Genomic DNA, 14,754 nt, shown 5'->3' with positions numbered 1-14,754 from the left:
TAATTAAATTTGTTTTTAGAGCTAGAGATTTATTTAGATTTTGTGGATTTTGTTTATTTTATTTTTAAAACAACAAAACAATATATGTTTTTGTTTTATTATTAATTTTATCAGTTAACATCGTGAGGTTATTGAGTTAACGTCTGTTTACAGCCACTATAACACAAGTGATAACTTATTCCTTATTCGTTTCCATAAAATGAAATGTAACTATCAACAAATACAATCCTAAATAAATCAATCACAGGCATCATGCAACAAGACAGCACTAATCATTGATTATTTTTTATTAACATCACATTCTGTTTTGTTTCATTTAAAGCTTTATTCCATCCTGGATGCTGGATGTAACAACATGACCCCCCCTCAGTTCACAAAAGGATTTCAGATAAACATTTCACTGTAATTAAACTGCAAAAAGGATACTCCACAAACTCCACTGGAGACTTTGTCAGCTGCTCAAGTGCCTTTGTCTCCACAAATGATGACATGTGATAACTTTTATTGGACTCTGTAAAATAAGGTGTCATAGATGTGCATGTAAGATTTTGCTTCTAACACATTTACAGCGTAGAGTATGTCATGTGCCTGTCTGTAGTGTTGTAGTACATTATGTAAAATACTGCATAATAATTCTGCAATTAGTAGCTTAATATCAACTAACTTACTTTTAGATGATTCAAACGAGGTGAACTTGACTGGCTGGATATAGTTGACTAAGTTGGACATCTCCTCAGTTGCAAATGCTTCACTTCCTGCTGTCCCCTAAACAATACATAGTAAGCAGTGCACCTGTGCTTACATCCTGCACTTATTGCCTATTACTGGGCTTGTTTTAGGAAAAACGGAACGAAATGTGGTAGTAGAACAGTAAGAATAGTGATAGCACATGATAATAATAATAAGCCCATTATATACACATAGCAGTGTCTACCTCATCCATGGACTTTTTACAGTCATCGTCTTCATCATCCTCGTCCTCACTTTCGGCATCAACGTCACCTGATGAAATACATCACTTTAAATGTCACTATTTACTTGTGATTTGAATCTTACACAATGTTACTTGATTTCCGTGTGTGTTGGTGTAGCTCAGTGTCGTCTCACCAATATATTTTCTCCCCTGTACCCTGCTGTCACTGCCTGTCTCTGAGTTCGGCTGACTGGAGTCTGGCACGTCATGATTTGTGGAGCCTGTGAAAAAGCCCAGGTTCAGTCATTCACAGTACAACAACCAAAACCTCGGATACTGGTAATGTGCCTTCAGTACAGATTTTCAAATCTATATTCCTTTTTTGAATCCCTTGTATGTTGTTACATAAAATTAACTGGTCTCAGCTCTGGTGAATTAAGTTAAAATCATTAAACAGAGTTAGTCCTGTGAAAAAAAAAAGCAAAACCTGGAGGCTTTTATATAATGGCTGAAAAGTCTGTTGACAAAATGTTCCTCTCTCTGTAAACGTTCTGCAATCACCTGCACATGGACATTATGGTGATTTTTTTCCTTTTTTAACTGCCATTTGTTTACATCCCTCTTTTCAGAAGACAATACAAACTTTGTTAGTAGTATGTAAGGTTCTTTTTAATTACTCTAATTTATAGTAATGAAGAAATAAAGGAACTAAGAAAGGTGAAATAGATATTTATTTATATCTATTTATCTTTATCTAGTGTGTGCCTTACCTTTTTTCTTTTTATCTAATATTTGGAGCTAATCTACAGACTGTTTATTTTCTAACCACGGTCATGAAATATATCCGAGATAAATATATGAGATACTTGTAATCCTTATGAGTGAGTTTGATGATTATGATTAAGTTTTTTGGATATGTGCCGGTGCTGTTCATCCAGCAGAGGGCAATATCAGTTCAGGAGAGCACAGGTTTAATTTCAGTAGCTGCTGATGGATCTGACTGTGATTATGGTTGAAAGCTACCGATGAAAATATCGACCATGCTGCCTGCAATCATTCAGCCCCTGAGGATCGGCAGCACAAACGGCAGCCAAAAACATCCTCGCTGAAAAGTAATCACAAACTCACTCTACAGGCTAAGATGCAATATAGATAACCTAGTCTGAAATCATATATGTAGAACACAATGCATGGGTGTATTTTTGAATTCGTTTTAATAGCTTTCACTTTATAGTAGATAGCCACTCATGGTAAAACATAAGATTTAAGTGCTAAGGCATGCTGGTATAAAGAAGAATGGTACCTGCGCTTGGAGAAGACTGCTCACACACACTGGATGAATCGCTGTAGGTATTAGAGGTCTGCTCACAGAGCTTCTTCTTTGTGCTGCCCTCATGCTTGTGGGAATTTTTCTTGTTCTTGATGAGAATTTTACCCAAGAGATCTATGGGACTGGGCAGAGGGCATCCTGGTTCCAGCTGAAAACAGAAAGTACAGGATATTAAAGATATCAATGAACAAATAATTAACATGGCTATACATGCATAGAAATACAATATAACTATCTGTTAAAATTGCAGCAAGTAGGAATCAAATGAACGTGTTTTGCCTATGTTTTGTATTTCCCAGTAAATTGTTATATCTTTATTATCACACAAGAATGATTACATTTTTTTTGTTTGTTTTTTTTGGAAAGGAAAACGTTTGCTGTTGATATTCCCAATCAGCTCTAAAACATGCTAGAGGATAAACTATGCTATAGGGCCAGGACATATGGCCCAATACAGTCAAGTTAGGGCATATTTCTATAAAAATATTCACTTTGTTAGAAAAATAGAGAAAAACCGGGTTGGGTTTGTCAAACAAGTGACTCAGATTAATTTTTAATTAATTTTTATTTCTAGAAGAATGATTAGGGGCAAATGTCTGTGCCCATTTCAGTCTTGCTCCTGTTTTACTAAATGCCCTTTGTGCTTTCTCTTCTTGCCCTTGGGAAAATGGAGATAACTTAGATCTAAAGCCCAATATGCTTTTCACAGTTGGACAGTTGGGCTGGCTCCCACAGACAAACCTGACGTCACATGGTGTCCTACACAAAGGCCACACTGACAGTGCAGCCAAGATACAAGCCTTTCCTACCGCAATAAATCTACCAAAACAATGAGTCTATTACCGCAAGTCATTCACAACCTTCCCTAATGAGTGAAAGAGTGGGGATAAAAGGAGGAAAGCAGTTACGTAAGGACAAGTGACGGGGGCTCAGAGTTCCTCTACAGGAGCACAAAGCACGCTTTTGACTGGTTTCTATGACAACTGTGGGGTACAGATAAAGGTTTGTCAAGCACAAGCATTTAGATCAGCCACTGGCATATTTCCATTTAATCTGCTCCAAGTCACAGCCTTCTGCAATTTGATAAACGTGTGGCTGATTAAGAACACCTTCTCTAGGGAGCGTATGATTGGTTGGAGTTGAAAACAGAATAAAAATAAACAGTATGACTTTTTTCCTTCTATTTTCACTACTTTAACTATTTTATGCATTTAAATGCATGATGTAAAGTGACTGAATAGCTATTGATGCTGTTTTTATGCTGGTATAGTAAGCGTATGTGTCTAGACAACCTTAAGAATAAACTCAAATTCAAAATTCATCCCAAAGTTATACTGAAGTTAGTAGAATATGGTTGCAAACTTACTGCATATTTCTCCAGTGGCTCTGTAAGCAGAGCATCTCCAAATATTGATCTGCAGTACTCAGCCATCTTAGCTTGCTGCTTGGGGCTGCGAAGACAGTACAAACAGAAAGACAGTCAGTGCCACAGCCATGACCTCACATACATTTACATTAACTCCACACTGTCTGAAAAAGACAATTCAGTTTTTTTTGTCCTTGTCAAGGCAAAACTTATTTACATGTCTGCTCTTAAAAATTGCATCCCATGAGCTAAGTATCTGTCGTCTGTTATACAGTAATTTGAGGCATCTTTCAAATTTGTCTCTATGCAACACTGGATGGGGAAAAAATATGTGCCATACTGGAGTCACTGAAACCATTACTAGCTGCTTACTTTTGCATCATTAAATGATTTTGCAGGAACAGCATGGTCTGAGAAACTGAGTGGTGGGAGTGATGCTTTCACTTACGAGTCCACATGGTTCTCAAATGAGAGGATGACAGGAAAAGGAGATGTCTTGAAAGCACTCTCAGCAATGGCCTCAATCACTTCCTGAAACAGACGATTGGCATTGCACAATCATCATCAAGCCACAAAACACTTTCAGGACCCACCACAAGCCTCATACAGCAGTGATGAATACTGATAATGAGATATTTCTAGATGGAAATGCAATCTTATTGTAAGTCAATCTGCTTTGCTCTAGCCGTCTCATCAGAAGTGGGAGATTAGCTGTGAAGACCTAATAAGAATGGTGCAAATTATCTTTTTTTTTTTTAATCCATAGCTTTTGATGAGTGTGACCATGCTTAAACAATTTTCCCATCTCTTGCAATAGTCTCCTCTTTCTATTGTATTTGTTGATCTTTTTTCCCTTTCTGTCTCACCTTGTACTCAATACGGCTGTGTTTTTGTCTCTGGTTGGTGAAGAAATCAGAATCTTTTCATACACTTGGCATGTGTGTGATTGTGTCACAACACATCCCGTGCATAAGATTGGATAGATTTGCTAGTGTTAATTTACCTTAAAGGGGATCTCAGTGGTCATGGTGAAGCCGTGGGTGATAATGGGCTCCTCTTCAGCTGTGCGTCCCTTCCAGCAGTCCAGCTCCACACAGCGGCAGCCTGACAGTAGCACCTGCCTGTACATCTCCACCGAGGAGTTTCCTGCCAGCTGTCCCGCTACACAAATCACACTGACCCTCAGAAACCTCAAGGTTTATAAAATTCTTTGAGTAAAAATAATCTCTGTTATATAAAACATCACTGAGTTTAAATACGATGCACTGCTGTGCAGTCAGGATAACCCTGCAGTCATTGTAAGAATTTGTAAACTTAAACACATTGACTTTATTTGCTGTTAAAGAAACAGCACAGTTTATAAAATTTCCAAACAAATAGACCATATTTCATATGCTACAATTCATGAAAAGAATGGAAGTAATGGGGCTGAATCTGAATGTATTACCATCATTAGCAAATCAATTATGTCCCTATTAGTATCACAATACTAAAGCAGTGTAAGAAGCCTTAGAGACATTTGAGGGGTCATTTTCCAGGCAAAAGCCTCTTAGTTTTTTTTTTCCCAGAAAATGAATTCAGTCATTTCCAGAAATGTCTTATCTTCTGATACATTATCTCCTAATGCCTGCAATTGCACATTCTATTAATGCCTTTATTTGGAAAAAAACAAAACAAAACCGTCCATTAGAAAAATCAGATGAGGTATTTAATGACACAGTCAATTAGAAAAATCATTTCAGGATTATTTTTATTTATTAGCGTCAGGTGATAGCGAAGGTGTTTCCTCTGAAGAACTAAAATACATTAAAAGCTTTGCAAAAATAAAATGGTTTATTAAAAAATGTTAGATGTTTAGTTTCAGTTTTCATGCATTTGCATTTTATGTCACATAGACTCTCTACTCAAGAAAATTCTGTCAGAATCGACGGTGTAAACTACATGCTGGTAATTCTCAAAGGCACAGGAAATTAAGTTAAACACCTACAGTACAACTTTTCCTACAAGCCAGCTTTGAGGTTAAAAGAGATAAGTGTAATAAGTGTAAGCAAAAGCAAGTCTTTGAGAAATACAATTATGAGGTTCATCCTGAACATTTAGCACCTACTTACCCACTTAAGCAATAATATGATATTTAAAGAATGTAAAATTCTTTGAGACTTAATTACATCATGAAAAATAATTGATTTTAATCTTAAATACATGTTACATAATTGTCTTACTTGCTTTGCCAAGCTACCAATTCAATCAATAACATTTCTGTGCATTTCAGTATTATTTCTTATTTCTATATTTAAAACATCCAATACAAACTAATTTTTTTCTATTACATCTCATAATACATTTCTACAAATGTATACAAACAATAGCAGTTTTGTTGAATTATGTTCAATAATCTACAGTATTACCCACATTCCCATTTACATATCATTTATTTCTACTTAATAAAAGCAAATGAGAGACAATCCAGAGATGCACATACTGCAGTCTGCTTCACTGACCTGTGAGGTACGTGTTGTGGGAGGAGTTGGTGAAGTAGTGGGACAAAGGAAGTGTCATGTCCTCACTTTGGTCCAATTTCTCTGGAGGGATGATGCTATTCTCTTCTCCATTCAGATACCTTGCAAACCCCTCCACAGAGATCTGCCCTGAGGAACAAAACATTAAAGTGTGTTTATATGCTGTATAAGCAAAAGCAAGTCTCCACTTTATAGCATACTGGAAAATAACTATGTGACTGGATTCGATATTTATCACAGCAATATCTGTAATGGAATAACTATTAGATACTGTGAGGTTAAAATGCAGAACTTTAATTTGGTGGTATTTACATATATATTGGGGAAACATTAAGGAAACACAGCCTTTTTAAAAATAGTCAGTCTACTTATTTCAGGAAAACATTAATATGTAGACTGATTTACATTTTTAGAGCTTTTGGCTCAATGCTTGTTTTTATGCTTTCAGGTTTTTCTTGTGTTTGTGTGTGTGTGTGTGTGTGTGTGTGTGTGTGTGTGTGTGTGTGTGTGTGTGTGTGTGTGTGTGTGTGTGTGTGTGTGTGTGTGTGTGTGTGAAAATCAGTTTATTTATTTCTGAGCAGCTACATCACTGTCTGTTTGGGAACTGCACCATCTCAGATCGCAAGACCCTGCAGTGAATAGTGAGGACAGCTGAGAAGATCATTGGAGTCTCTCTTCCCTCTATCATGGACACTTACATCACACGCTGCATCTGCGAAGCCAACAGCATTGTGGATGACCCCACACACCCCTCACACACTCTTCACCCTCCTGCCGTCTGGAAAAAGGTACCGAAGCATTCGGGCCCTCACGACCAGACTGTGTAACAGTTTCTTCCCACAAGCCATCAGACTCCTTAATGAAACTGAACTGCACTGAGCACAACATTCACACGCACATCAACTGTATGGTCTGCAGAGACCTACACCAAATACACACACTTCCAATATATATCCATCAACCTGTTTACATGCTGTTTACATCCATCAACCTGTTTACATGCTGTTTTTGCACACTTTTTTGCCCTTTGCACATACTGTCTCACATTTCAGTCGTTTTCTGTTTTGCACAATTCTTTACATTATCTCAGGGACCTGCTGCTATAACACTGTGTTCATTCTAGTATTACTGCACACAATATTGTTAAACATACAGTATTCACTCCAGTCGTTGCTGTTTCTGTTTATTGTCTTTTGTGTATTGTGTTTTTTTATTGTAAGCTTCTTAACTTGACTTGACTTAACTTGACTTAAATGCTTTGGCCCACCAAGAAAATATAAAAATTTTTATTATTAGACACTTCACAATTACTTTGGTAAAAGTTTTAAGTTCTTGTCTAGCTGCATTACAGAAGTTCAACATTGGGAATTTTGAAACATTGAGTTATTTTCAGAGATTTCATGCTTACAGTATATGAACACAAATTAAAGCAGACAGTGTATACTTTATAATAACCTGACAGTGATGTAATTCTTACACATTACATATTAGAGTTTCAAAAACTTAAGAAAAGAAAAAGTATTGTTCCTACTAGACAAAAAATAAATAAATAAATCACATAACAGAAAACCAAGCCCAAGTTATAAAATAATTAGTGTGCTGGTCATTGACAGCCAAAGCTTATGTCTCCTGTCCTGGGAAGATAAAGACGACTGGTTTTCAAACCCCCCCCCAGTTCCTCCAGGTAGAGTTCCAGTCTATAGGAGATCTCCTTAGTCCCTCTGGCCACTTCACACTAATTAATCATGCCATGCACTCAGAAGACTTCCACAGCCTAATTAACAAAGTTTTTCGTCTGACATATGAACGTAGTCTCTATAATGAGGCAATGGGGGGTGTCTTTCATCTCAGCAGGACTTCACCTTTTCAGCCTTGTGAGAGAAGAACCTGTGGATGTAGATCACACTGAGAGTGTCACTATTTGATCGTACATCTCCTCATTATGGAGTAGAGTCCTGGAAATACATCTTCTACCAATTATTGCTGTTACATTTTCTTTTATTTTTTTGACAGGCCATTTTTATCCAGATCAACTTTATGGTTAAAGACCTTATCTGAGGCTCCAACAGTGGCTCTAAATCCATTTTCTGATGACTGTTTAAGAACCATGACCTCTGAGCCACTGCTGTCCCTAAATCACTTTAAATCTTTTATCTTCACAGCAAATCTTTCTATAAATCTGCTCTGCAACAGCAAACATAAACAGCAGCTAAACTAAACCACTCTTTATTATTTGTGCTTGTATTAACACTTTAGTAAAGTTTGGTAGACCTTTTTTATATAAAGGTTAATGCATCGTTTACTTGTGTTGATGAATATTTTTACATGGTACTGTAAATTTAAAGCTTAAAGATGGTTTGGACATGTGCAGAAGAGAGAGAGGGTTATATTGGTAGAAGGATATGGAGATGGAGCTGCCAGGTAAGAGGTCAAGAGGAAGGTAAAAAAGGAGATACATGGATGTGCTAAAAGATGATATGAAGTTTGGTACAAGAGTAGAGCATGCCAAGGATAGAGTTGGGTGGAAACAGATGATTCACTGTGGTGACCCCTAATGGGAAAAAGCCCAAAGTAGAAAAAGAAGAAAGTTTAAGCTTTAGTGTCTGTCTATAGGTCCTATAAGCAATCTTTCACTGGGTGTTTCAATCCACTCATCTGTAAAATTCCACTTTAGTGTTAAATTGTTGACTGCAGTATTGTTAGGTTCATCTCAGCAAACTAGGCAGTGTTTTAATGTAAAGTTTAAAGAATGTTGCTAAGGATCTAGCTCAGGAAAAATAAACAGAATAGTTCCACTTATTTTATTTTACTCTATATTAATATCATCCTTTTTTTCAAATTCAGAAACATAATTAATTTGAGAATATTGCTTAATTAGATTTAAATTAAACTGTCTTCTGGATTTAAATTAAACTGTCTTCTGCTGATGTGATCATAAGCTTTATTAGTTGACCAATAAGCAGCTTTAAAACTTTCATGCATAAAGCCATTCTCTTTTCTTTCTAATTTTCTTCTATTTTCCTTTCTCTTTCACTCTCTCACTGCTTGTGGATTTTTTTTTAACAAATTTTTTATTAGATCTATATAAGTTCTGTAGATGCCTCTTCTCACACATAGTCATGTAAAGAGTTGACAGGAATTTCAGAAGAGCATGAGTTAGTTACACTGATGGCAGCAGCAGTGCCTCCATCAGCAAAATTAATTTTTCAAACAAGTTTCAAACCGTCTTGTGGATGAGGTGTGATTACCCCTGGCCAAAAATGATTGCGTAAGCCCTAAAAATCTCTGTCTTCAGATGTGTGTCCTGTGTCATGAATCATTTGAATCATGTTTCTTTCTTTTATGTATAATGGCTGCCGAGAAAGGAATCTGACACAAAGCACAAACTAAAAGCATTTCTCTTTTCAATCAATTATTGAGGAAAATACACACACTCAAAAATTTAAGTTCTAACCCTTGTACATGTCAAAAAAAAAGTAATTATTGTAATTATAAATCTATTAGAATTGAATTCATACATTATTAAATATGACCCAAACTTAGCAATCATTAAATCAACCACAACCGCTTAAGCAAAATGAACAAGGCTGGATATTGAAAAAGTTCTTCTAACATCTGCAAAGACGTGTCACACTGCAGGCGGTGTTGCCTGGACAGGCGTTTTGCTGAGTGTTTTACTTTTTCAGTACTGTTTGGGTCACTAATTTACTTGGTAACAACTGTATTTTGTATTTAAAGCCACAAAAAGGAAAATAAAAGATGCTTTTTTAAAAAAAATAATTAAGCAAAATTAGTTTGGACTAGACTTCAGTGCCCATATGTAATAATAAAAAAAATATTTAAATGAATCAAATTTCTCATTACTATTTCACGTGTGTGTGTTTTGGTATATTTTTGTAAAGCACTTCGCTTCAGGACATGTGCTGGTACTGCACTTATTCATTCATAACATCTAAGTATTTTAGGGAGTTCGCCATTATATCAGTGACAGGTGGCTGCTCTAACCTCTTCGATAGAGCATGATGTCAGGTTCAAATTTCTCCACCAACGCCTGCACTTGCTCGGGCTTCAGTGGAGGGTACAGGATCTCGTTGAGTCGAGGGTCCCGCTGCTTGTTGTTGATGAAGTCAGTCATCTGATCTACTGTGAGGTATGGCCTGCTCTTAGCACCACTACAGAGATAGAATAAGTAACAGAAACATAAGTAATACAGAGTGGTTGAAGCACAGCACCAACAGTACCAAGAGGAAGCTGACAGGCGAGATTAAGTAACACAGTCAGGGAAGAGAATGAAATACACTGCTTTCAGAATTATATATATTTATACCAAATCATTGTTAAATACTTTTTTCAGTTTGCTCAGAATGTGGTGATTCATATGTTGAATGTGCTGTATAACTAATAAGTGGATTCAAAATGTGTTATTTAAGAGAAAAAAAATGCAATTTTTGATATGGTGATATTTTTAGTAAGAAGCATTTATGGAGTCTTCAATATTTGATGTATGGGTTTAATATGTAAGCTTGCTCTGTTTAAATTGATGGATTTTCTGTTTCTTTCTATGGCTACTGCAGCATCCCAGCTGGACTATACATCCCACTTTGGAGGGACATGGCAATAAAGCTGGACTCAGCATGAACCATGAAAGAGGCTTACATTTCAGAGAAGATGGTATCGATGTCCTTCCGGGGACAAATGTTATTGAGGAACACTCTGAATATATCTGGAGTGAACTGTTCCTGGGGAATTAAGTCATTCTGCAGGGAAAAAAAGAGATTGTCAGTGCACTTAAGTGCCATTTCTAGAGCAGCATGAGTGGAATTTAATGGAAAAGAAAGAGAAAGACAGGGAAAAATAATTTCATATAGCAAAATTTAGCCACTTTGAAAAGATAATACTCAATAGATTTTATGTTTACAGCCACTTTACACTCTTTTGCAAAATGATTATTATTTTATATAATAAGGTTTTGTCACATCAATGCTGGAAGCTTCCCAGTTCATGGTAAACAGAGCGGTCCACAAACATGGCCGAAGATAACAACAACCCGCAGTACAACACGGCCTACAAACTTGGTTGCTGAGGACTACACATATTCACCATCATTCTGACTGCATCGTAACTGGACTCAATTACCACTCACACACTCACACACACACACACACACACACACACACACACACACACACACACACACACACACACACACACACACACACACACACACACACACACACACACACACACACACACACACACACACACACACACACGCTATTTTAGGTCTCTTCAGCCACCAGTTCAATGTGATGTACTGTATATATTCACTGTCAAATACCTGTCTATATCAAGCTTTTTTCAGTGCTGTAATGTTTATGGTTAGGACTATACTGGAGGTTTCTGGTTTGTGTTTTCATCTTTCATTAAAAAAAACAAAACAACAACAACGTTGAATTGATTATATGATGATGCAGCCCCACAGGGATTTATCAGAGCAAAGACAGATACACAGACGGCAGGGTTAAAGACAGAGCAGGAGGATTAACACCGCTGCAATTTAGCTCTAATTAACTCAACATTACAGTAAACAACAACCACAGCAAACACATAAAATATTAATCCCAGCCAGTCTCTAACACAGCACAAAGTTACTCTTTTGCAGATAGGGGCTGTATATAATGTGGTCATAGTAGCGGATGTAAAACTCCATTGTGACAATCTGAAATCAAAGCCTCTGGATAGAAATGTCTTTATAATCCCTTCTAAGACTGTTTATTACCATATAAAGGGTTGTCTAAAAGGAATTGAGCTTATACACGTATATGTATATGTAGGGTTTATAAAAACATTTCTCTCCTTTGAGTTCAGAATTGCACAAAATAAATGAATCAGTAGCAAACATATTATATATTATTAATAATCATTATGTTTTAATCTACCAGTAGTTTTGGTGTAATTTGCAAATCTGAAAATATTTAAAAATGAACATATTCTCATGCCGGCAGAATTGAAGCTGAATGTTGTAGTTATAAAATGACACATTTACACATTACACTATCTCAATGCCAATAAACAAACCCAGCAGCACTGACAGACAATAACCAGAGCTTACTCTCCCTGAGGGAAGGCCGCAGATCTCCAGTCCATTCTCAACCCGCTTCCTGTCTGCCGAAAACACACGGAAGATGCTAGAGTAGAACACACAAGAAGCTCTCTTAGAGAAGTGTAGAACATAACAGAATATATTTCATCAAGGTGCTATGAGTTTTATTTAAATATTCAGCAGTATAAATACTACAGATCACTGAACCCAACCACACATAAATCACTAAAACACTGTATAAGGACCCCAGAACCTGTTATATCTACTATCCAGTTAACAATTTTTTTTTTATTGACTAATTTCTTTATTTTTATATCATTTTTACTTTCAGGCAATATTTAATGTGAGGTGGGCTGATGGACGCCGCTGGATGTCACTGAATTCTCGCAATCAGCTAAAAATGGCGAAATATCAATGTTTTTTTTTTCTGAATATAACATACATTGACACCTTTCCCTTAAGTAAATAAATAAATATATTTCCATAAGTAACGTGAACATGTCTTTTATATACTTTCGGAATGTGCTTGGGCTTTCTGCAAAGATCCCGGTTTATAAATAAGGACTGCAAGTGCATTTATTACAGATTCAGTAAGTGAGCAACATTCACAGTCAGATGCCTGAGCAGGCCATGTTACATACGTTATGTACTTGGGCTGGGTTTGGGTTACTTACTTCTTCACAGGAATAAATCCCTCAGGAGTGAGCTGTAGCACTAGTCTAGTATACCTGTAAAAGGAAACAAATTCCTTTCAGAATATGTCACTTTTTTCACAATTAATAGTCCTATCTGATGGACAAAAGCATAAGCTGTAGAGGCATTTGTTGCTTCACTCTATAAATATTGCTGACATTTTGTATATCCCTGCACATGAATATCAGCCAGCCTCATTTGCCTAACCTTAACAAGCCTTCCGTCAGAGATTGTTTTTGTGCGTGCAGCCGTGCATACCCTTCCCCACGTGTTTCTAATTATAGCCTGTGTGTGAAAGTGTGTTTGTGTGTGTCTGTATTTGCAGAGCAGGTATTTACATTTTATGCATTGCTCCACACTCATAGCAGGATGCTCTGCACCAGCACTGAACCACCAAGGACATACTAAAAATAGCCTGCATGCAACTTGAACTACTGTTATGAACAATGTATAGCATTTCATTTTTATTTTTTTTTAAATTTGCAAATTATTAATGACCATTATGCAGTTGCCCATGCTAGCATAAAAGACTGCTCTAGTGAGAGTTATGCTGGTATTAATTAACTATCCCAGTGAAGATTTTGAACTCAGCGAACTCTTTCTCAAAGCTCAGCCCTGACCACACACTGAATGATCAGATGAACGTGGTCCACAGCACAAGGACATCAAATCTGCCGCTGTACAGACTGTAACAGATGATCACATGTTTTTGTTGTGGCTCTGTGCATATTTTATCGATGAGAGTTGGTCAAAGGAAAGAAAGCGTGTCTTAGGTAAATAGAGAAGAAGTGATGTGTTTGTTCTGTAAGCTACAGACTTAGTGAATATGTTTACATAAGAAAATGTACGAATTATATATATATATATATATATATATATATATATATATATATATATATATATATATATATATATAAGAAAATATTTATATATAATGCCATTATTACTAAAAACAGTTTATTATATTTTCATTATATATGTTTTTCTATTGAATACTGTAACTACAACAGATTCTCATATGCTGGTTATCTTCTACTACACCATTTTCTAAATTCTTCAGACTTTCTACATCATCAGCATGAAAAATGTGTAATCCAATGAATTTACCTGAGGTGTTTATTAACAAGGAATCTTTCACTTTTAGCACAGAAAATAGCATTTTATCGAGACAGCTACATGTTTGCTGTTACTTACAGATGCAGTCAATAGGTTAAAGGCTTTTGGTTGTATGTGTGCACGCTAAATCTCCTCAGACATAGGTTATACAAACTAAATGTGGGTGAGGTTCGCCTAGTGTCTGCTATGTATACAGAAACCTTCACCCTACCCACATGTTTAACAGATGTGCTACACATTTGTTGAAGATAAAGATTTCAGAACTTGACAGGTTCCTTCAATTATATCTTTCAGACAATGGCAAACTGAACTACTCTGTTCTTGAAATCTATCGTTTTTTTCCTCTCGTCTTGCATATACATATATGCTGCATCATTTATGTACACATGTTAGTCATTGAGACCTTTGCTAGACATCTGGCATTGTTATGTTTATTCACATTTTCTCCATGACACACACTGGAATTTCCTGCACTGGTTATTCTAGAATGCAAATATTTCTGGCTTGGTTCTAACAGATGGATAATTTGCAAAAAAAACAAACAACAAGGTTTCAAAACATCATCTAATAATTCAGACACTATTCATGCCCCAAAGATTTAATGTTTCAATGCTAATCTTACAGATCTTAAAGATCAATGTAAATGTGTTATATGATGGCAAAACCAACTACAGTGCAGAGTGAAATGTATAACCTGATGAAACAGTGATTCAA

The 14,754-nt window shown here is 36.2% G+C and overlaps 1 protein-coding gene across 5 annotated transcripts in view; it reads right to left on the bottom strand.

Moving 5' to 3' along the window:
- LOC113644351 (1-phosphatidylinositol 4,5-bisphosphate phosphodiesterase beta-1) overlaps positions 1-14,754 on the bottom strand; it is an 83,091-nt gene that overhangs the window by 24,129 nt on the left and 44,208 nt on the right. For all 5 annotated transcript variants that reach the window (XM_027149104.2, XM_027149105.2, XM_027149106.2 and 2 more), the window contains exons 6-18: positions 12,906-12,959; positions 12,241-12,316; positions 10,785-10,885; positions 10,134-10,300; positions 6,111-6,257; positions 4,613-4,770; positions 4,058-4,140; positions 3,610-3,694; positions 2,217-2,391; positions 1,108-1,194; positions 935-1,002; positions 669-765; positions 427-511 (exon numbers count right to left, since the gene is read on the bottom strand). In XM_027149104.2, coding sequence (XP_027004905.1) covers positions 427-511; positions 669-765; positions 935-1,002; positions 1,108-1,194; positions 2,217-2,391; positions 3,610-3,694; positions 4,058-4,140; positions 4,613-4,770; positions 6,111-6,257; positions 10,134-10,300; positions 10,785-10,885; positions 12,241-12,316; positions 12,906-12,959 — 1,383 coding nt within the window. The remainder of the gene's footprint in view (positions 1-426; positions 512-668; positions 766-934; positions 1,003-1,107; positions 1,195-2,216; positions 2,392-3,609; positions 3,695-4,057; positions 4,141-4,612; positions 4,771-6,110; positions 6,258-10,133; positions 10,301-10,784; positions 10,886-12,240; positions 12,317-12,905; positions 12,960-14,754) is intronic.

The sequence above is a fragment of the Tachysurus fulvidraco genome, chromosome 16 (assembly GCF_022655615.1).
Source record: "Tachysurus fulvidraco isolate hzauxx_2018 chromosome 16, HZAU_PFXX_2.0, whole genome shotgun sequence".
In the NCBI taxonomy this organism is placed as follows: domain Eukaryota; kingdom Metazoa; phylum Chordata; class Actinopteri; order Siluriformes; family Bagridae; genus Tachysurus; species Tachysurus fulvidraco.
This window is presented reverse-complemented; position numbering and strand designations above follow the sequence as displayed.